This window comes from Falco cherrug, chromosome 15 (assembly GCF_023634085.1).
Source record: "Falco cherrug isolate bFalChe1 chromosome 15, bFalChe1.pri, whole genome shotgun sequence".
NCBI lineage: Eukaryota > Metazoa > Chordata > Aves > Falconiformes > Falconidae > Falco > Falco cherrug.
The window spans coordinates 4,986,119-5,010,131 of record NC_073711.1 but is presented as its reverse complement, the minus strand read 5'-3'; the positions used below and the strand labels follow the sequence as shown (position 1 = coordinate 5,010,131).

At 45.6% G+C, this 24,013-nt stretch overlaps 1 protein-coding gene across 1 annotated transcript; it reads right to left on the bottom strand.

Moving 5' to 3' along the window:
• Nucleotides 1-284: 284 nt before the first annotated feature.
• IRS4 (insulin receptor substrate 4) lies at nucleotides 285-23,784 on the bottom strand. Its single transcript, XM_005438014.3, is given in 3 exon segments — nucleotides 285-2,758; nucleotides 20,099-23,294; nucleotides 23,296-23,784. Coding segments are annotated over 3 exon segments (3,513 nt in total). The 5' UTR covers nucleotides 23,608-23,784; the 3' UTR covers nucleotides 285-2,753.
• Between the last annotated feature and the right edge of the window lie 229 nt (nucleotides 23,785-24,013).

The window sequence follows — 24,013 nt, the reverse complement described above, 5'->3', positions numbered from 1 at the left end:
TTGGGTTTCCATTCAGAAATCCAGTTGTTTACCAGCACTATGAGTCTATGACAAAGAAAACTCCTGGGTGTTTTGCTGTGTGTTACCTTTCACACTAAGCGGCAGAGAAAATTGGACAGGCTGGGAATCGCTCCCCCAAAAGACGCCAAAAGCTTCTCCAAACCTTCAGGGACAGAGGGTGACAAAACCACTTGAAGCAGCAAGCAGCCGCGGCGGGAGGAAACGCGCTTCTGACAGACAAAAAACCCAAAAGTTTGTTTAAAAATAAAACCCAGACGCAGAGCTACATGAACACGTATTTACTGCAAGTAGCTCTATGGAAAGCCAAGTCAGATAAATATAAACACTATACAGAGCTTCAAGCCAGTCTCCCAAAACCGCAAACGCGATGTGTTTTACAAAGAAAACAACAGAACAATATTTACAATGGAAGACAAAGCCAGATCAATCAGCTCAACTTTAAAACAGATCTGTGAAGCAGAAATAGCAAATATAATGAACAGTTTCAACCATATATGTTTTAGTTTGTACAGACAATAACTGTCCAATATCAAATTAAATTTACAGGACAAACATTGTTCTATCATTGGTATTTTTGTACTATACAGCAGCATAAACGGGTAGCTGGAAGGTAGTATATATAGTGATATGTTTTACATCATCTGAAAATGTTCTTCCAGCACAATACTGAATAAATTAGTTGCTGTAAACTAAGAGATTCAAAAAGATTGCATATTTATTATGCCGTACCTATTAGTATTTGTACCACTATACTTGAGGTTACCCATTTACTTATTTATTCAGCATTTATTAAATCAGTGCTGTATATTGTACAATGGCAGCCTCAGGGATCTAATATGAAATATGTAACAAATTTCTTCAAAACAACCTTTTCCTTTCACATTAAATGTTTAGAACTATCTTCATCCAAATTTTGATTTCTTAGAAAAGATGTAAAGCTTTATAAAAAGCTGTCTACGTATTGCATTATTAATTTATGAGACCAAACAAAAGCTATACGGCGAGACAGTATCGTGGTCTGTAAGAGTGGTCGTATTTTCAATTTGTGTACGTTTAGCAGCAACGAGTAACTGTACCAACTTGAACTTCTCCTCCAGAATCAAAAACAGGTCTGTGCTTTTAAACCCCGTAGCAACAGTTTTTCCTGTCACTAGACACTGAGTAAACTGATTGGTACCATGTTTCCAGGAAAAAAAAAAAAAAAAAAAGAAAAAAAAAGTCTTCATATTTTAGTGACATGTACATTTTAATACTACTTAAAAATAGATTTGGGTACACATCACTGAACAATCCGAGTTGACAGTGTCTAATTTGTTATACAAACTGTACTAGCAATTTAAAGGTTGTATGTTAGAGGTGAGGCAGCCTGACAAATCAGTTGTACAATATACAATGTAGAGGATTACCAGCTGTGTGGTGCAGTACAGCATGAGGATTTGTGTACCACTTCTAAACCCTTGACCAATCGTCAGTGCCTTTTATTATACATCGCATGTACCAACGACTAGTGTCGTGCTCTTTGAAGTTCATAGCAGTGTTAAAAACCTAAACTCATTTCAACCAAAAAAAATAATAATAATCCAGTACAAGAGTGAAGCACTTAAATGGTAGAAAAATCAGGGCTTATTTTTAAAATGTCAAATAGTCATTGTTCACATTTCTGTAAGTGGGATAAAGACAATTGATGAGCCAACATTTTACTTTTTTCCCCATTATGCCAGGAAGAAAGAACAAAAATAGCCCCAAATTAAGAACGGGACTTAGGTTGCCAGTAAGATCAATTAGGGTGGTTTCCCTTTAAAAAGCTACAGCTGACAAGTGTCACGCAGAAGTCACAGACACTGGATACGACTCTGCAGTTCTCCATTTGAATGCATGAACAAAAACCTCATTTTACACAATTTGTATTTATAAACAAGTATCTTGAGGGTAAGAACAAAAACAATCTACAAGACAACCAGCCCATTAATCCTACTTTGTACATACCAAAATTCTGAGCGGAAAAAAATAATTCAGTTTAAGCTCTGACAGACATTTGATTTAAAATACTCTAGCCTATGATCAAGAAATACCTCTTGTACCATAAAAGCAAAACCTTTTAAAAAAAAATTAGGAAAAAAAGGCAGAAGAGGTCTCTTCTCCCCAGACCCGTTGAGTCCCACGGGTTCACCCCTCAAGCTAACGTGCACCTCTCTCTCCCTCCCTCCTTCCACCCCGCCACCCGACAGAAATCCTGAACTGCCAAAATATTCCTAAACAATATGTGTTTTAAGCTAACCACTTGTTAATGTACCAGAGAAGCAAAACCCATGTTAAACAGACAATCAGAAACCAGCTTTGACTTCTCAGAATATAAATTAAAAAAAAAAAATAAAATATATTAACGGGAGAGGCAGGAGGGAGAAAGGGGCATACAGGGATCTCCTATTAGCATTCACACTGCCTCCCAAATAGATAGGACATGAAAGACCAAATTCCATCACCAAAGCACAGCTATGAAAAAAAAAAAATCTCAATTCAAATTAATTCGACTGTAGAGAGCTGATGTCTATGGAAAAAAAAAAAAACAACAAAAAACCCAAACAATTAAAAGGATGTGTGTCTATGTCCGTGCTGGTGGAAATGAAAGTAGCCGGCTGGAGCTGAGCTTTGCTTCCAAAAGCACCACACAGTTTCTGGAGTTACCAGCAGAAAAGTCTTCTCTTCCAACAATGGTTTCCATGGCAATGCAGTCAGTCTGGAAGGGAAGGGGAAAAAAAAGTCAGTGACATTTCAAATGCGAGTTATACTGGAAAAAAAATACGTGTTTTCCAGAGAGATGGAGCTTATCCATCGCAGGAGCGACAGCTGCTGACCGGAGGGCACGGGCCCCGCCAGGGCACCCTGGCCCATGAGGAAGAGCCAGGGAGGCTGGAGCGAGGCCGAAGGGCCACCACAGGCTGACACGTGGCTGCTGGACAGGAGCTGGGGCGGCCGCCAGCACCAGCACCAGCACCACTGCCAGCGCCCGGTGGTGGGAAGGAGCCCAGCTCGCTGTCCGTACTCCGCTGGAGGAGACGGAGCCCCCCGAGGCGCCGGGCGATGCGCAGCACGGAGCCCATGGCTCAGCGCAGGCTGGGTGCGGAGCAGTTCCGTTCACCCAGGTGTACCGAAGGCTGCGGCCAACGCTCCCGCTCACGGCAGGGATGGAACCGCAACAAACGCGCCCGCAACTCCCGTGCCCAACAAGGAGTGGCAAGTCACGACAGCCGCGTGCCCAGTCCTCAACGTTTCAGGAAAAAAACATGATTCCTTCTAATAAGCACCACCTCGGAGGAGCTTTCCCTTTCCGAAGCAAGACTCACCAAAAGGCAACACGGCGCAGAAGCTGCCCCCGCACCACCAGCGGCCTCAGGCTGCCTGGAACAGGCAAGTACAAGGTGCTCGGAGAAACGGGCTGGGGGAATATCCTCTTGTGTTACAGGAGGACCCAGCCTGGCAGCAAGGCACGGATGGACATCCCGGAGAGGGTGAGCCCTGAGCAGCCAGCTCCGCAATTAACCACGCAGGTGCCAAGGTGAGCGACTCAAAAGGCTCCCGACACGGATAAAACTGGTCAAGGGGACACGGACACTCTCTGCAGCAGCATGAACATGAATCGAGGAGCACACAAAAAAATCACATTTTGGCTTGCTGCAGAACCCAACGCTCCCAGTAGAGCCAGCATGAGCACTGGTGTCAGCCGGAGGGGCACCACCAGCCCCATCACTGCGTCGTGCTGCCTCCCCATCCGGACGGGCTGTCCTCGCCCACCCGGGTGGTCCTCCCAGCCAGGACGGAGGGCACTGTCCCCTGCCAGTCAGGTGGCTTTGGTCACCTCCTCTTCAAGGTCTGAGGCACCTGTCTGCGGGACCTGCTTCCCGGCATTACAGGGAGAAGGAAGCAGCAGGCTGATCGCATAGAGAAACAACAGCCCCCTAAAGACACTGAGCCTTCAGAACACACCAGGTACAGAAACGTCTGCTTCCACCCCTGGGAGGTGCTCGGCACAAGCCCTCACTGCCGCCAAGAAGAGCTGCAGGCTGGGGAACGCTTTGTTAGGAGCCCAGCACGGTGCTGGAACGAAAGAGGAGGCTTCAGAGCTTAATCCTGCCCTTCTGCGGGGTCACGAGGAAAGCTGTTACATCTCCTCGCTGAAGAAAGCGCAGGGCTTCACCGCCTCCACCGCAGGAATATGCTGAAGAAAATGCGACCATCTCAAGAACAGGCAAGCATTATGTATAATAATGCAAACCTGTATGTTTACTTACATAACCAATCCTAAAGTATGCACACGCAAACTCCACCCTGAGTTAAAGAAGTTCTGATTTCCATCCAGCTAAAAATACTGTCGCTTCAAAAGAAAAAAGCAAGAAGGCCGAAAGAGCAAAGCTCAGAAGAGCTGCACCGAGCAGCTGCCCCTGCCCTCGGCCAGGGCTGCCCACTGCTCCAGAGACAGGGCAGGACTGGGAGCGGTCAGAAGTAGAGGGGTCCTTCAGTTCCAGGGGAAACTCCCTTTTATCCCTGCACAACCCACACCAAGGTCTGGGTTGCTGGGTTTCATTTTTCAAATACATAGTGATTTTGAAAATCTAGTCACTAGGTTTTCCACAATTCAAGGAGCAGACAGCCAAAGTACACCCGCAACTCCAGGATCCCCATTTGTGTTGTAACGATCGCTACAAAAAGCTATTGCTCGTTCCACACCGAGCGTGGTGTGGTTAGCGATGGCTTTGTTTTCACAAAAGCTCAGTGAAGCTATTCTTTTTTAAATAGTTCTCCTCTTTAGAAAAATATTATTTTGTTGTAGGACCAAAGGATGAAAACACGCACCACAGCTCGCAATGAATCACACCTCAACGAAGCATCCAAGTCACACATTAAACCAGTTCAAGCTTCTATATTAAACTTATATTCAGTAAAAATTAACATTTACCAGCATCCCCCCACCCTTTCCTTGCTGCGGACCCATAAGCTTACATAAAAGGAACTTCAAAAACTGTCTCTGCTTTTGTCAGGACATTTTTCCTCCACGCCTAACACACACGGCACACCTGAAAGCTGCTTGACAAGTTATTCTAATCTCTCCAAGCACATCCCCAAAACATTCCAAAAAGCAAAGGCCCAGCTGTTTGAATCAGAAAATCCCATGTGGCAGAACTCAGGATTTATACATAAAACTTTTTACAAGCTTTCAGAAACTTATGCCAAATTACATTTAAGATACTTGGAAGGGAAGGGGAAGAGGAAGAGCTTAAGAGCAAAAAAAAAAACCCTGCTGAACTCCTAAGTTTGATTCTTTGAACAAGCCTAGCACAACTCAGAAGGCAGCGTTGTAACCAATTCCAAAGCAGGCTCAGCCCTCATCAGAGCCCAGATGAACACAGATTAATTTATAAGAAACCTGAAGAAAAAAACCCTCAAACTAAGCTTCACTACAATTTAAAAATTCCCTGGATGTCCTGGCTCAAATACTGAGTTTTACACCCACATAAAGGCAAGCTCAGGACCTCCCCGCAGCGTCTCCCCTTCCCGAAACTTTGTGTTTGTTAAACAAGATCCCATTAATTTGTCCCCCTCTCTCCCCTTCATCATAAGCTATACTTCAGCATGTTTCCTCTTCATTTTTAAGCTAAAACAGAATTGTGGGAACTGTAAATAAACATAAGGGAGTTTCACGTACACATTACCTACAAGCTGGTAACAGTCTCATAAAGCCTTGAGCCTTTCAGACATGGGGTTACGGGTTGTCACCACTTCTCTAATCCCTTTGTTAAGCTGAAAATTTCAATATTGCAGTTGGAGCAGTACAGCTGGCTGGTGCCCTGAGTCATCAGCTCTTTTTTTGGGATAAAAGCATCAAGCACTTATATATAGAGAGAGATACAGACCTAAATCGATATATATGTACGTATGTGAAGACATACATCAGTGTCAGATAGAAGAGGCAGAAAAGCAAATTGTGAAACTCGACCACCAAAAAAAAAAAAAAGAAAAAGTAAGACAAGGCTGAGGTCTGTGAGATCCCTCCCACACAGTGCTTGCAGTCCCCACCACTCGTGAGGGTGGCACTCAGCGGTCCATTCCTCCCTACAGCAGGACCACAGCCAGCAAGGGCCACGGGTCACCCCCCACCAACCTCCACGCTCAGAGAAATCCCATCAGGACCAGTGGACCCTGCGCCCAGGGGCGAGCAGGGTGTGCAGCACAGCGAGGGACAGTTTCCGCAGTCCAAGCCCATCATCTTGAGCCATGGAGCCATAGGAACTCCAGCTGATGTACCTTCCCCCAGCACATCCTCCCAGGGAGATGTGTGCTGAACCACCAGCCTAACTGCCTTTCACATTTTGGTGCCACAGCTGCCCACATGGAGCGAGCAGGAACCTTGATGTCAACAGAGCACTAGAGACTGCCAAGACCCCCCTGCAGCGCTGCGTGCAGCTCTGGGCCCCAGCACAGATAGGACACGGACCTGTCGGAGGGAGGCCGGAGGGGCCATGAAGATGCTCAGAGGCTGGAGCAGCTCTGCTGTGCAGGCAGGCTGGGAGAGTTGGGGTGGTTCAGCCTGGAGAGGAGAAGGCTCCAGGGAGACCCTGCACAGCCTGCCAGTGCCTGACGGGGGCTGCAGGAAAGCTGGAGGGAGCTTTCACAAGGGCAAGTAGTGATAGGACAAGGGGCAACGGCTTTAAACTGAAAGAGGGGAGATTTAGATGAGCTATTAGGAAGAAATTCCTCACCGTGAGGGTGGTGAGACACCGGCCCAGGCTGCCCAGAGCAGCTGTGGGTGCCCCATCCCTGGCAGTGCCCAAGGCCAGGCTGGACGGGGCTCTGGGCAACCTGGTCCAGGGGAAGGTGTCCCTGCCTGTGGCAGGGGGTTGGAACTAGATGGGCTTTAAGGTCCCTTCCAACCCAAACCGGTCTGTGATTCTGTGAAGTCACATGCATTTATTTAGCAAAGTTGCAAGAGTGCTCATGCATTAAGGTCCTTGGTGGCTCTCGTCTCCCACACCTGATCTTCTACCATTGTACTAGCCAGTAGGTGAAGGTAAACTAATGGAGAACATGAACTGCTCAAAGAAAACGAAAACAATACAGCTTCTGTGAAGCTGGGTGATCTTGTTACGTCAGTCTTCATAATGTAAGATTCATCAGCCAACAGTTTTCTGTGCTACTAGGACAAACACAATCGCTGATCAATAAAAACCAGATTAGCGTTTCATTACAGATAGCACAGAAACGTACCTGGCTCGACACTGACTGATCAGTAAAGGAAGCTGTCAGAGAAATGGATGAAACAAGTAAGGGAAACAAATTACGAGGTGCGAGCTAGCTGGGAAGAGAGGAACAAGCTCACTAAACAGCCCATCAGTCCCTTAGAGTTCCGAAAACAGAACTCAGTGGCCAGATCAGACATGGCAAGTTTGAAGATAACTTTCGCTTGCAGTGTAAACACACGGCTGTTCCTGGATTGTCACCAGCTCTTCCAAGAAAATCTGCTCAGTCTACAAAAACAAACACACAAACAAACAACAACAACAAACCACACCACCACCCTGGGCACAACAAAACAAGCAGCAAAAATCTGAACGCCAAAACCCCTCTGCACTTTTGTAGCAGTCCAGAAATACACTGTTCTAAGTGGTTTTCAGAGCACCCTACACTGGGCTTTTCCGCTTATTCAAACTTCAGCTCCATTAACAGATTCTACACGAAAGCTTCAGCCTTTATGCCAAATCGAGTTCTGCTGCTTCAGAATATCAAGAACAATACAAATTCAACTTCCTATGAACATTTAATATTGAAAAGGAGTCCAGAAAGCGTCCACACATTTTCACAGATCACCTCTCAAAATAGATAAGCAAAGTTTAGAAAATTAAGAGTGTTCTCTTCACTACACAATTCTATTTAAATTCATCAGTTTAAGATGGGATCAGATTATAAAACTACACACAGCTGTCCAAATCTTTCTGAGGAACAATGAGAGGGAAAGGATCAGAAGGGCAGAAGAGAAACCAAGAGGGCAAATATTTAAAATGGGATGGCAGCATGCCATTGCTCAAAAACGTTTTGTTGAAAATCAAGGAACACATGGAAAAAGTGCTCTGCAAGTGTTCTATGCAAAAATAATCTATAGTTTTATAAAAGTTAGGGTCAGAGGATTAGATCAGTCTTAATTCATTAGATTGCAAACCCAGCGTGTTCCATTTGAAAATGTATCAGATGAGAATACATCCAATTTACACTTCATTTCCTGCATCTGAATTATTAAGGTCAGGCGAGTCAGGCCACTTTGAAACAAACCAAGAGGTTTTAAGAACATAGCAGACATACCCTAATTCTCTCAAAGAAATCCATCCTAAATAATATCTGTTTTTACAGGAAAGGCTTTTACTGACATAATTCTGCAACCGATTCCTAAAAGGATAAAAGATTTGCTTACAGAAGATATTAATTTAAGATAATTAAATGATTAAAATCTCCATGTCAAAGACTTAGACAGCTTAATGCTTTCTGGAGAACACTACTGAAGTTCTCCATTTCCTGAACTTCAGGTTAGGGGGAAATCAGAATTAATCAGATTTACACAGATCAAAAGCAGCAGAACAGCCCTTGACTTTCTTGCGCACACGGCCACACAATATTCCTGTTGTTCAGGAAAGCACCAAATCCCAGCACAACCTCAGGACACAACGTGCATGTCCAAAAGCGCTTTGTTCGTGCCACCGGGACAGGGCAGAACTGCCATGAACAGCACGCAGGTCGGGGGGAGGGAGCTAATTTGCCCAAATACATTCTGCACGAGTTAGTGAGAATTTTCTTTTGCCCCAAATCTTACCAAATGCAGTTACTATCCTGCGTCACTGTCCTATTTCTTCGAGTTCTTATTTTAAAGGCATAGCTTTAGACCTTGCTAGAGGCAAGTGGTGTTATTTGAGAAAAGCAGGATCCCTTCTTAATTTGCACACGCAGACACCAAGTCTACAAATACAAATCAGAAAAACGACCACATCGTTCGCCGTGGCCACTCCATATGCAGTTACCGTACCTGGGTAACCCAGACAAGGTCCTGACACAGAAATCCCTTACTTGGGAAATGTGCTAAACTACATGTTCACCATTAAGCACATATTCCACATTCTTCCTTCATTCAACAAAATGATGCTTTAACTGAGCTAATGAATAGATTTCATACCTACAATTTTACCGACCTTCCACAAGCAAAAAAAAAGCGAGATCTGTTTTAAGAAAAACCTGTTACATGACCCACTTTTCATTGGATAAACTATTTAAACACAGCAAGTGGTAACAACACATCCCACTAAATCAGATTCCTCCTCAAGCTGTGTTTCTAAAATTTAGAAGACAAAGTTACTCTTGCAAATAATTTTTATCCACAATTGTTCATTCAAAATGTGGTTCTGCTATTCTTAGTGCTTGGCGATTTCATGAGCTAAAAACCTCTCCCATGCTTTAGGATCGCTTTTATTCACTTTGCAGAAATGCCTTATCTTTTGCAACAGTGGCTTCTTTTTCTGTTTCAAACAGCAGTGTTGTTTCTAGGAAGGTTTTATGCCCACTCCCTAATTTCATCTCTTACTGATACTATTCCTAGAATTAGGAAACTTGCACGCAGTTTTGGCAGGGGCTTAACACCAACTCAAACTGCACTGGACAGCTTGGCGAGCTGTTGGGGAGTTTTGGGGTTGGTTGTTTTGGTTTTTTTAAATAAGTTTCTGTTACAGTATAGCAAGACAATACTAAAAATTCATGTAAACACACACAGAAGTTTAAAATTTCAGATTTTCACATTGCAAAAGAATGAAAAAGGTTCTTTTTTAAAAGCACTGTTACAGCAAGTGACTGACCTCCTAAACTGCAGAAAACAGATAAATTTTAGCCAAAAAAAAAAAGAAGAAAAATCTTGCGTGGCTTCTGACAATACCACCTGCTACAGTTGACTCCGCTCTCCTGACAAAGGTTAGAAGCCCTGAAGGGCCAACAGGGAGGAATAAATTTCCTGCAAACTGGATGTCAAGAGCTGTTAGGGAACAAACAGGGAAGAAAACAGCCAGGTCAAATACCAGTGCTGAACAGCGCACACAGCTCCGGTTCCCTCATTCAAAAAAGACTTGGAATAGCTGGAAGAGTTTCAGGGTAGTGCAGAAAAACTCATGAAAGGTGTGAAACAGCTTCCTAGTGAGGAACAGACAGGTAACAAGAACCCTTCAGCCTGCAGAGAAGTATTAGGACGTATCAGGAAATTAATAATACTATTACACCGCAGGTCCCTGCTGCGCACGGTGCGGGAAGCTGCTGACAGCACGCTGGCGAAGTATATGGCAGAGGAGGATACAGCATCTACACAATCCTAAATAGCATGGAGAGAAAAGATGGGAGAGATAACAACCCCTAATACACAAACCAGGGGCTGCAGTACGCAGCAGGGTCCAAAACAGAGAGGTCTGCATGCAGCGTGTTCCGACTGCGACCGCAGGCTGCTGCGGGTACAAGGAGTTTACACAGGATCAAAGGGAGATTGGAAAAGTACTTGGATTAAAGATCCATAAAGGATTATAAAACAGACAAATTACATCAGGCTCAGGAAATCCCCCAAGCTGAAAAAAAAAAAAAAAAAAAAGAAAGAAAATACCAACCCAGCGGCTGGGTGTAGGTTTGCGGGGATGTGTTATATACGCCTGCTCTGCTCTTCCTCTGCTGGGTGGTGTCTGCTTGCAGGCACAGGCCTTGGGTTTGGGCGAGCCAAACTATTCTCATGAACACAACTAAGAGACACTGTCCTGTCACTCATGACTAATGAAACAGCTCCCCACCTTCCAAATCGCCTTTTCTTGATACTTTGTTTCTACAAGAAGTTTCACCTAATTCACCCCTTTGCTCTTCTCAACCGCTTTAGCCATCACCATTTGAAAGCACTGGGCACTACCTTTTCTTTCACCTCTACTGCCATAAACAACTGTCAAAGGCATGAAGTTGCTACACGGCCACATCCCCAGATAGTTACACCCTCCTCAGCCATACCTTTTGCCCATGCATGCCTGCACAAAAAAAAAAAAAAATCTTTGCTATCAGCCACTATCTGCTACCACACACAGCAGCTGCACGCATCAATTTTCTGCATTTTCTAATTACCACATTATTGAGTCTGCATTAACATCAGGACACCCAAAACCCCGGCTCACGCAGGGGAGGAAGAAGAAAAGATCAGACTGCATTGCATGTGTGAAGCAAGATCAAATCACAGCACACGCACAAGAGCCAAGGATAGGGCCTTCAGCTTCCAGGAGGAGCTCGGGAGCACACAAGGACAGAGTTAAACTGTGTCCACACACAGACAAGTTTTAATCAACAGCACGCAGCTCTCCTTCAGTGTTTACCTTGTGGAACACGTCAACATTAGTATTTCAATCGCTTACACCCTCGACAGTGAACCAAGCCTCACTGCTGCCACCACTTCCAGATGCGCCCGCAACCACTGGTGTCTGCTCAACCTGATCTACCGACACAGAAATAACGTAACTTTCTCTGGTCAACGCTCTCATTTTGCACTCCAGCTTCCGCAGGCCACTCTCGAGCAGCTGAAAGCACCCAGCAGCTGCCACCCAGACCTCCCTGCGTGAGCTGGACTCCAAACACTCGCACACACCGGTTACAAATCCTTGTATCTCCCAAGCCATGCTGCTGCCTCCTCCCCAACACTAGGAGGTTGCCTGAAACCACCTAAAATCCCTCCTGCAAAACCATGGAGGAACCAGCAGTAATGCCAAAGCAGCTCCATCACCCTGCTGCTTCTGGAGCAAAGTCACACAAAGAGCAGAGGATGCAGCGATGGTAAGTGCCCAGGGATGCTGCCCCGCGTGATCCTGTGCTCTGGTACGCATTCCTGCACCCCTGCTTGCACTAAATCTATGGCTGCAGGAAAACTAACTTACAGAAAGGAAAAAGGAAAAAAAAAAAAAAGAGGAAAAAAATAATCACATTCCACATCTAAAAGGGAGAAGTAAACATCGGGACATGCTCCTAACTCGGAGATACATGTTGGCCCACATTCCTCTTACCAAGATTAATATCCTGGCCAGTGTTCTGACATTTACCTCATCCTTTTCAAGTCATTTAAACCATTACAACCACTGTATTTATAGCTCGCTACCTTCCATCGCTCCCTGCCCTGTTCATACCCTTCCAAGTGCCTCTACCAGCTTCCTCTCTTGCAACCGCTCTCAGGCAGCCTTTTATCTCCCTGCGAGGCTCTTATCTTCACCCTGCCAAAGGCAGCAGCCTTGATCTTTATCTTACTCTCCACCCCAGCACATTAAGTTTCATCCATCGCTTTAGTTTTGTGTTTTAAATTGTAAGCTCCTTAGGACAGGGACCAACACATTTACATTTGCGGCAAGGTACAGGGGACCTCCATCCTGCCTACCTGTTCAGGTTCTACAAGGAGTAGAGATCGTGTCTGGAGCTACAAGCTTTCATTAACAGACTCACTGTTGTAATACTGTCTGAATGACCTCAAGATCAAATCTGTTCATTTTTTTCAACTCATTTCTAACTGATTTCCAGTTCACCACAACCTGCAATTTAAAACAGTCTTCTTCTAAAAACAACCAAACAAAACTCACCCACCCAACCCAAAAAACCATCAGAGTTAATTAATATAAATGGCAAATACCTCCCAAGGTATCTCACATAACAAAAAGCAAATATTCTAGCAGTTTGAACTCAACAGTGGATGTTACTACAGAAAACCCAAACAGCTCACAGATTTTCCTAACAGACTAACTTAAAATACAAAAAAAAAAAAAAAAAAATCCATACAGCAAACAGGATCTATTCAGCCCCTTAACCCATATTGGTTTACACTTAAGAAACTTTATTGGTTTAGACTTACAGGAGTTAAAGGTTGTTCCTTCATCTGTACTGATGGAAGTTTTACCTGCCCCCAACTAGTGCTGAGGAATGCCCCCAGCCAACCCCCCCGCAGGCAGGCTCTGTTACCTAGACCAGGGAAGCAAAGGTGCCCAGGTGTGGGGAGCAGCCTTTCCGTGCCAGTTGCTGGTTCATCTTGGCCATTTCAGCTCAACTGTCGAGAAGCTGCCACAAGTCACAGAAATAGCTTAAACAGGGGGTTTACACTATATATATAAGGTATCACGTGGCTCACATTAATGGCTTTTCTTGGTCTAGTACGCAAGAAGTTCTCATTTATCTAATGATGCATCTGCTTTGCTGCCACTAAGATTGCTCCAAACTCCTAGTAGCCTGAGAGATCTGTGTGAAAAAAGCACTAGTTCCCAAAAAACAATCCAGGCTCAGGCTGAACAGCATCAAAAAAAAGTTATACTGCAAGTTCAGCTGTTCAGCAAGAGCCATAAACAATAAAGCAAGCTGGCTTGGCATGAGCACGGGAACAGAACCGCACTATTCCCTCTGGAAGGAAGGTATCATTCCTTAGTGTCTCAACAGATTTAGAAGCAAATTTTACCAGGTTTCTTGCACACCTTCTCGTATTATTTCCCACGATTTTCTGAAAAAGAAAAATACAGTTTGATATCCTCAGTCATTCCACAAAACCCTGTTCTACTGAAAGGGAAGCTTTTCTCCAAGTAGGTAGCATAACTATAAGCCTTCCATGCCCTAGCAAAAAGCAAAAACTAGCCTATTTTATGCCCTAAATAATAATCCAATATTTATGTAAGTTCATAATATACATATGCTACGCAGTGAACACAAGCACTATTCACCTTTTAGTAGTAATTTAAAAGTTTTCAATTTTGTTGAGTCCCATTAAATTTTATCGCCACCCTGGAATTACAGCCAAATTTTAACTATATTGATTTTAGTATAAGCCATCTCTTTCAAAAACCCTTTCTTCTCTGAAGACTAAAAATTAAGACCTTACACTTAACTCACGTATCACCAGCACACACCACATGTATACACACACCCACAGTCTTGAATCGTTAGCATCCAATCCTGCAGCTAAACCAACAGAAAAACAATGTTTTGAAATCAGCAAACTTTGCCCCTTAAGATACAGCTCATGACTTAACCAGGGCAGAAAATTCTTGCTAACAGTCTGCTACACTGCTGCTCTTGGGATAATGCTACACCTGAAGCAAAATCTCCACAAATCCAAACACTTGTATGTTCAAGATCATTTAGATAAGACACTCAGCAACACCTCTGAAATGCCTTTGATGAGTCAGGCTACTTTACCTTTGTCTTCCCACTGCCCTCAAGTATGTCACAAATCCCTACTGATCAAGGTTCTCAACTAAATTGTAACCCTCCCTAAGCTGGGTGACCTTTACAGAGATGCAGAGCTTGATTAAAACTAGAACATACTTCTTCCTTTTCCCCATGTCATTGCTTTAACCTGTGAGACAGCAATGCAACTTCATCATTGGATCCTTGTTATTATGCAGAAGCTAAACGTGAAAAAAGCCAAAACAACAAATTTGCAGGGTGGGCCACAGGACCGCTCTCCAGCCAAGTCATTACACACCATTTAGGGTGAGTCATAAGATAATGTTACATTTTTAGGACAAAACAGCAGTAATACAACCCCAGGCTCCAGAAAGCTTGACACATTCTCACCTGCCTTTCAGCTTTATCACTCCGTTTTTATTTGAGTTGAAGAATGACACGTTTGATCACAACAGTACTTAAAACAAGATTGTAGAATTTGTTTCCTGCTTGGGATAGGAAAAACAAACTTGTTAGCGCAATCAACATACTGAACACCATTCAGCATGTTTTTGGGAGCACCACAGATCCCCAAACAGAGCACAAAAACACACACCAAGGTACAACACAGTACTATAAGCTCTTTTTAGTACCATCCAAAACCTCAAGGCATAAACCCTGCCCCCAGCAATCAATATGAAGAAAACTTGTTAAAGATCCTTTCATTAAAAAAGCAGCATATGCAGAGAAAAAAAAAAAAACCTCAAACCCAAATTCTACCTACTGCTAACAAGCCGCTGGACATACAAAAAAACTCAGAGAAAGAACTAGTGACAAACCGCCCCAGTAACCCTGGGCTGGAATACAGCTGCTGGGGAGACTGACTACGTGACTCCAACCTGCCACCCCAAGCCACGGGGGAAACAAGGGGCCCTCAGACATCATGGGAGACGGGGAAAAAGCGAAGTTTTAGAGGGAAAACTAAAAGGGTAGTAGATCTTTTTGTGAAATATTAAATGCATTAAAAAACAAAAACACCACGCACACACACACACACAAAAAAATGCTGCTTGGACCAGTGCCGGATTACTCCCGAACTCCACAGGTTCTGCAGTGGTGCTTTAACCTGCAAGACAGCTACAGGGAAGAAAATTTAGACTTCCAAAGAAGACACACGTCACCAACAGCTGCAACCATGGATTTCAAGTCTGGAAAGCTGATTTCCAAAAGTATTTCAACAGTGACTACAAGTTCTCTCTCAATGGTAGGGAAACATTCTTGTCTCAGATTTTCTTACCCAAGCAGAAGTAAACCCTAACTGATTCTTGGTCAAATAAGTCATAATTAGCTCACTCCCACACTGCATGGCAAAAAATCTGTTCTGCCATCAGCAGCTTATACACTGCTTGAGAAAGTTACCCTGGGTGGTTTCAAGCATAGCTGTAAGTCACTCAAGACTGTTCAAGTGGCATCTGTTACAGTAAGATTAAAATGCTTTGGGTTTGTTGGGGTTGGGTTTTGGGGTTGGTTTTTTTTTTTTTTGGGGGGGGGGGGGGTGTTGTTGGGTTTTTTTTGTTAAGAATTATTATCCCAGCGTTATTTCAAAGATGCAGGACACACAGCAGCATTCGGATGCGCTTCAGTAGGGTTCTTCAAGTTATTTTTAAACGGGCTTGTGCCTTAAGTATTCTGCCGATACAAAAGAGCCTCAGTTCGAAGTAAACTTTTAAAAACCACTAGCTTGAAACCTAAAAGGGGCAGTTATGTGCTTGGTATCCTGTAAACTGTAATTTACTATATTAGTAATAGCTAAAACATCCAGCTTCTGAATTTCTCAAAGTGTATATTGTTCATTACATTCTTCAAGATTTTGCATCTGAAATATGTAAGTTACCATAAAGGACCTGGACAATTTGGAACACGAGTTTCACTTTACAGCTGTACTTGTTTTCCTTCCTCTCAAGCTCCCCAAAGGGTACACAGCCCTCTCGCCCAGTATAGCACAGGAGATTAAAAAGGTGAGGAACATTGAAATTATAGTCCTGCACTTTAGACAACTTCTGAAATAGTATCTTAGCATAGTGTTAGAATAGCAGGTTAGAGATAAGATTAAAAAGTGGGTGTAAAAAAAAGTGGGTTGATAATAAGCTGAACATTACATTTACTCTGAACAGCCTGTTTTGTTTCTGGAGTCCAGGGTATCTTTGCAGGTTTAATATTTCTAATTAAGACTGAAGAAACTTGTATTATACAGGACACATTATGCAGTTTATTACCGCCCCGTTCTCATTATGCTCCTCAGTTTCTACAAGGTCCAATAACAAGGTATACATTAGCTAAGCCCTGTTTGAAGTAGCTTTAGTGTTCTGTACTCCTAGCACAAAATTTCATGACTCAGATTCATGTAATCAAAACTGCAAACCGCTTGCTTCAATATTGTGTAACGATTTTGTGATGAAACTGTTTTGCTAATGACCTCCTTAAGCTTCAAGCATTAAAAATCAGAACATTATAATCTTTTTATCATCATCATTATCATCATAAAACCGGAGTTCAATTTTGCCTAAACCTAAAATGAAAGTTTACTAACAATTCAGGCTTATTTACCATTTCAAGGTAGTGCCCTCCCCCTCCTCCATCCATGTCATGAATGGAGAAGGGGAAGAAAAAAAAAAAAAAAGTTTGATTCACATCAGTGAACCTGACCCAGAAGTAGTTTGGGAATTACAATGAGGGGGCAGTGATGCATTGGAAATCACTCCACTACCCTCAGCAGTTTGGAGAACGCAGCTGAGTCACAGAACACAATATTCCACTTAAGCAAACAAAAACAAAGCAAAACAGCAAATGATCCGAAGCTGGGAAGTGTTTTCCTTCCAGTAAAACTGCAGTTTACGGAGAAGAGAGCAAAGTTCTCTACCTGATAGAATTTAGCACACGTGGGATAGATCCTTTCTAAGAAGTAAAGGGCAAAAATGCATCTGCTAAATATTTTCCTTAGGAATGGATTTAACCACACAGCATTTTGCAGGCAGAGACCAAAAGAGTGGGACGTAAAAGGAAAGAAAAGACAGCACTGAGTTCTGCTAAAAGACTCCAAGTATTAAAAGTATCAATTACACACAGGCACACTACACGTCTTCAGGACACAGAAGTTTGCAATGAAGCTTCATTTTCACTATTCAAAATGGAACGTGCGATTGTTTTTTCTAGATTACAGAAAAAAAATTTAAGTATTAAAATAGCAGTTTATTGCAGTAGAAATGATACATTGTTTAAAGAATACAGGCTTCTAAAATTATGCTTCCTATAGCTCAGAGACACAATTTCCTACGTGAATGGAAACTGCTATCTTTATAATCAAGAATTTCAAGTCATTACTAAGAAACAGATACACATCACTAATTTACAACACGGTATTCAGGTCTGGCCCCCCTACTTTTTGCCTGGACTATTCTGATATTTGTTCAACCCCTCCACGAGCCACCTACAAGTGAACAATGTCCACACCCCACCTGCCCTCCTACTATACACCAGAAATATTTTATGCTGTCTTTTTAGAAAACTGTCAGGCCTTGTTTTGGAGCAATGTTTTATAATTTTGTTTTTCTTTTTAGGACTAGAAAGAAACCACCAACCTAAGCTCTTACTATTCTCATGCTTCGTTTCCTGCCAAAGCCCATGGTTTTTATGCACAGAGTTTCTTTCACTTCATTTTAACACACATTTCATTTCCAGAAAACTTCAGTCCACAGCATAAACCAGCAGCTCTAAGTCTCTTGCCCCTCTGCAACTCGTAATAGACAAGGGAAAAAACCCCAAGCACAGGGCTGCAGATGCTTTGCTGTGGCAGGAGCAAGCAAAATGTTTAACAGAAATACCATTTCTACACACACACTCTCCCAAAAAATATTTTTAAATGTAATATTTACAGTATGGCTGAAAGGAAATCAACTCTGCTGGGGTTTTTTTCCTCTCCATTTTGTAAGAAGTTTTACTTTAGAGCATGGATTTTAATCATATGAGGGGCATAAAAATCAAGTAGGAATTCTGCTGTCTTTGGGGGTGCTCTTTAAAAAAAATAATATTCAAAACCAGAAACACAGATCAGATGCAGACATCAGTGTACCTTTGACTTAGCAGAGAAATCTTTGAAGTGCTGAAAGACTAACTTTGGAAGAAAGCACTTTCTTGGACTGGCAACTTTCAACGTCTTCTAAATTTGATTCCAACCAACAAAACAAAGCAGAGGAAAAAAACCACTGAGGCAAACCACACATTTCTGAGCAGCCCCAAGCAGTGCTGCCAGACTTCGAATGGCATGCGAGCTGAGTCAGGCTTATACCTTCCACTATGAAAGGCTACACAATTTTAAGCTCCTTCAATACCTTCTGCCTTTAGATACTTAGTTTTAAAGTGAAACTAGAAAAGAAAAAAATTCAGTGTTTAAGATTGTAATTAAAACCAGAAAAGCCTGCAGTAGCCTGCCCCTTCACTGCTTCCTCTGTTGACAGAGAAATAGACAAGTATCAATGTCCAACAGCAATTAAATATTTCCTCTTAGTACTGATCAATTATTGACTACATCTGCATTTTCAAAGACAGGAAAACATTTCCAACACACAGAGTTTTCTATCTGGCTGGGTGAATTACTGTAAGGAGTTCAGTGGGTCACTGACACCAAAACAAGGATTATACTTCCAAAGTTCCAGTGCAATGCAGCGCTTGCACAAACACTGCTGCTCAGCCAGTGGACACGGATAATACCACTAACAGCTAATTACTACTTACTGCTCCCACTGTGAGAGCTTATCATATGAACAGAAGCGTCCCTCCTCTTCCCCATATTCTTCCTTCCCACCCCCAACACCCTTTTTTACGCACACCTCAAACTGCATTACCTTAAGCTGGGTCAAACCACTGATCTCTTGAAAGCTAGCAGCCTTCGCTCCAAAGTTTCAGACCTGGAAAACACCACTCGGAGCCTGCTCATCCTCTATCGCAGGCCCTCCTCATCCGCCATGCAGAAGGCAGGTCGCTGGGTGCAGGCTGTGGCTCAGCTGAGCCCTTGGATCCTACTCAGCGACGAGCAGGGAGGGCATGGGCTGCAGGAGCCCCCCACCACCCTGCCCAGCCACCCAGAGATGGCTTCTCCAGAGGATACAAGGCTCCTGGGGAGAACAGAGCTCAAAAGGGAAAAAACCACCCTGAGTTCTGTTTACATAAGATTCAGCTAAATAAATGTGGGTAGATTTCCCATTAAAGAACACATGCATTTCACCTACATTTGTTGAAAGAAACTGACCTAAACCCCAAAATTTGATATCCAAACGCAATTCAGCAATTTTCAGCTTTCCCTATCCATGAGACAAACTACAAAATATCAAGCTCACAAACACCACCACCACCACAACTAAAAAAAAAAAAAAAAAAAACCACAACAAAAAAAGTGAAGAGTCATCGAGTTATAGGAAGGAAAGAAGAGGAAAACAGGAAGGAAAAAAAAAAAAAAGAGCTACCATAAGCTCAGGACAGGAATTCACAAGATGAAATACAGTTGTTGTTTATACTAGCAAAATTCTTTCCTAAGAAACCAAGGCAGGTAACAGTTCGCTAACACCTCTAACCGCCTAGAAGAGCCACATAAATCCTTTAGGCCAAGGACCACGTCCCCTTGTGCTGCTGTTCAGCGGTTAGGATGCTGCACTACGAGACAGGTTGTGCTAGAGTCATGCAGAAGACTATAAAAAACATTCACCCCACCCCAAAGACCACATTTTAGTATTAAGTAGAGTGCCCCATTCCTACAGTTAAGCAAGCATGAAAGGAAAGTGCTTTTAAAGTTACAAACCTTTTCTCGCAGCGTTACACTTCAGACCATCGGATCTGCTGAAATCTATGCTCACGTAAGCTCCACTGTCCAAACCTGAAGTACCATTTTGGAGATGGCAAGTTGGTGCTGCAGTACTTGCCTCACAGCTTATAGGATCATCGCGTAAATTCAGAGCGATGTAGTTTAAGCCATTCTGAAATCCAGTTGAGGTATCCCTGGACATTTTGCTTTCCTGACCATCAGCAATGTTTTCATCCGGTTTTAACCAAACATTGTCAAATGAGGCAGAGCTGTGTCTTTTGCTACTGTCAGTAAAGAAAGAAGAGGAGGTTGTCACAGTCCCAGCAGAAGAGAACGTTTCGGAACTGTGTCTCCTCCTGCCTTGAGGATCGGCTCGGATCACTTTCGGTCCCAGAGGAGGTTCAGAGCTAGGAACTGAGAAGCTACTGCTACCAGCATATCGATCGACAATGCACAGCCTATTCACGATGGAAGAAGGGCTATCAACCTTTACACCGTTGTCAGATTCGGCGGCAAATGGCCGAGGCGGTGTCGCTGCCATGTTGAACGTCATCTCTGTGTAGTCATCAGTCCTGCTGCTTGCGGTGCTAACACAAGCGGTACCAAACGAAAGCCTAGCATAGTCAGGATTTGGTTGGTTTCTAGGAATACTGGAACTTGCATAAATTGAAATATCCGTTAGAGAGTTAGACAGCTCCTTCGCTACTTTCGGCGACTGTACATCCAAGTCAACGCTCATGTAATCAGAAAGCGGGGACTGTCTGTGGTCACTGCTCGAGCCTAGGGACGATGGTGATCCTTCTGCAGATAAGGAATATGGTGTATTACTCGCCTTTTCATTAAAATCAATATTTATGTATTCACCGGGACTCGCTGGCTCAGGTGGAACTGTGCGATCATACATTCTTGGGATAGTATTGCTCCCTCGCGTACCTAGGGGCAGTCTCGTGGGCCTAGTAGCCCTGTTCTGCACAAGTCCTTCATCCGAACCTTTCACCGCCGACAGTTTAGAGATGCCGTTAGCCAGAGCCTCGCTGCTGACCCCTTTTACATTTTCTGGTCCACCATACAAGAGTTTTCCAGGTGAAGACATCGGAACATATTCACTGTGGTCACCGTTTTGTCCTGACAATGCCTTAAAGCTTCGGGGCAAAGAAAAATACGAACTAAAACCTTTGGAAACAGAAGTGGTGTGAACATAATTCGAATCACCGGGGTGCTTTGGAGCTGAATTACCAGGTGACATATCCATATACTCATTGTTTATGATCTTCTCATTACTTCCTTTAGAAACAAATCCAGTTAAAGGACTTCGCACAGGTGAAGAGCTAGCCTTTGGAAACATCATCATATACCCTTTGGAGTCAACCTGAGAGGGTGACCACGAATTGTTAATCTGTTTCGGAACAGACATACTTTTAGGAGTCATCGGCAGATAGTCGCTGTTGCTGGCTAGAGAAGATGCCACTCCTGGCATCATTGGCATGTACCCATCATCCCTGGCTTTACTCCTACTTTGGTTACATACAGAATCAAGGTTAGTGTCATTGTACTCCGATTCATGGTTATCTCTCAATTTTGGTGTGTCAGAGTAAAGTAATCGCCCGTGACTTCCCACAGAATCTTCATCTAATGAAGCCGTAGTTTGTGTCGTCTTCTGCTGCACCGACACAGACGTTGGCTTTGTTAGAGAGTAAGTTCTTTTCCTGAAACACTTTTCAGCCTCCATATAATCATCTCTGGAGCTATCATCTGCCTGTTGCTTACTCATGGACATGTACTCACTCAGACAGTTCTCCTCTCTGATAGGCGGTGTGTTTCCCAGGGAATCTGGCGTGTTACTCCTGACCCGAAAGTACCTGAAATCTCCAGGGCTGGAGCCATATTCATCAGAAGAGATAAATCCCCCATCGCTTGGGGAACCACAGACGGATGAGCTAGAAGGCCTGGTCAACATGTCCGAAGCAGAACCATGGCCGCTGCTGGAAGAAACACTGATGGGACTTGTAGTGGAGGGAAAATGAGACACGGGCAGCGAAGCAGACCTGGTGTGGTAAGATGAGCTGAATGCGGCTCTCACATACCTTCCACTTCCTTCTTGCCGGCCCAAATTCATCCTCGCAGTGTTCAGGTGGATCAGACTCCCAGTCACTGACCTAAAAGGTCTAGTCATGGTTCCTTCTCCTTCGCTGGATGTTCTGAAGCGATAGGAGCTGCTGCTTTTGGTGGTAGGAGGCGTTCCTCCAGCAACACTCTCAGTTCTAGATCTTCTCTGCAAGCCCGTCTGGCTGGGGGGCAGGTTGCCCAAGTGCCTCCTAGTGGTGATGAAGGAGATGGGGTTGGTGCCACTGCCACCACCAGAAGACTGACTCTTGCTCCGGGGCCTGAACTCCGCAAAGGCCTTTAGCGCTTTCATGGTCTCCAGAAAAGTCTCGTGCATGTTCTGGGCAACCACTGAATCGTCCACTTGCATCCAGAGCTCTCCGGGCCCAATGGAGGCGGATCGGCCCACTTCAATGAAGAAGAAGTTTTCCGAGTGCCCACAGCGGCGAATGTTCATGAGCTGCAGGTGGACGGAGGGCACCTCCGAATTGAGCTTGACAAGGTGGATGGCCTTGCTGGAGAGGCACAACCTGTACACTCCGGTGAGGTTTTTCGTCTGCCCCAGCCCTTTGGGCTTGACGTTGACCTGCCACACCTCCTTGAAGACGGTGCCAGGTCTCAGGGCGGCCCCATAGTGCTCGTCGTCCTCGTCCACCTGCTGCTCGGCGTGGTCCTCCTGCTCCAGGAAGCCCCTCTTGCTCTGGCTCATGAGCTCGCTGATGGCCTGGTACCAGGCCTCCTGCTCGCCCTCGTTCTCGGCCAGCATGGCGAAGTACTCGTCCTTGGTGTACAGGGCGATGATGTGCTTGTGCTTGGCGTCCGCCCGCCGGCTGACGGTGAAGCACTGGTACAGGGGGATGACCCGCTTGGGCGGGGGGCAGCAGAGCGCGGCCGGCCCGCCGGCCCCCGCCGCCCGCAGGCTGCTCTTGAACTTCTTCTCGCTGTCGTAGTACTCCAGCCGGGCGGGGGCCAGGTGGCTCTCGGCCCGCAGGACGAAGTAGCGCTTGTGCCCGTGCTTCTGCTTCCGCAGGTAGCCGCACTTCCTCACGTCCTCGCCGGCGGCGGGCGGGGGAGCGGCGCGGCCCGGCGCGGGGGGGGGGCGGCCCGGCGCGGCCCGGCGCGGGCACGGTGCGGGCCGCCGCGGGGGCGGCCTCGGGCGCCGGGCAGAGCGAGGCGCTGGGCGAGCGCCGCAGCAGCTGCAGCAGGTGGTGGGGCTGCGGGGACGGGCAGCGCCCGCCCTCGCCCGCCGCCGGGTCCCCCTCGCCCGCCGCCGCGCCGAGCACGCCGGGCTCCAGCTGAGGCGCGGCTCCGCCTCCCGTGTGGCGGGCGCCCGGCTCCTCCTCGCCGCCCCCGGCCGCCGCGCCGCCGCCGCCGCCGCCCGGGCCATTCATCCCGCTCGCCATCTTAGGGGCCAGGCAGGGTCCGGAGCGCCGGGGAAGGGGCACGGGGCGGGCAGCGGGAATCCGCCCTCACCGGGGAAGCGCCCCCCGCGGCGGGCCGTGCATGGGGAGCGGGCGGTGCCTGGCGGTGCCTGCCTGCGCGCCCACCCGCCGCCCCCGTCCGCGCCCTCCGGCCGCGCCGCACCGCGTCCGGCTACTCGCACTCACGCAGGCAGCCGCGGCGGCACCACGGCGAAAACATCACGTGACCGCGCGGAGGGCGGGGGCGCGCGCCGGGAGGGAGGCGGGGGCGGGGCCCCCGGCGCCGAGGCGTGCGGGACGAGGAGGGCAGCGGGGAGCCGGCCGGGCGGCTCGCCGGAGCGGCAGGGAGAGAGCGAATAGGGAGCGCCGGCCCTTCTCCAGCGGCCCA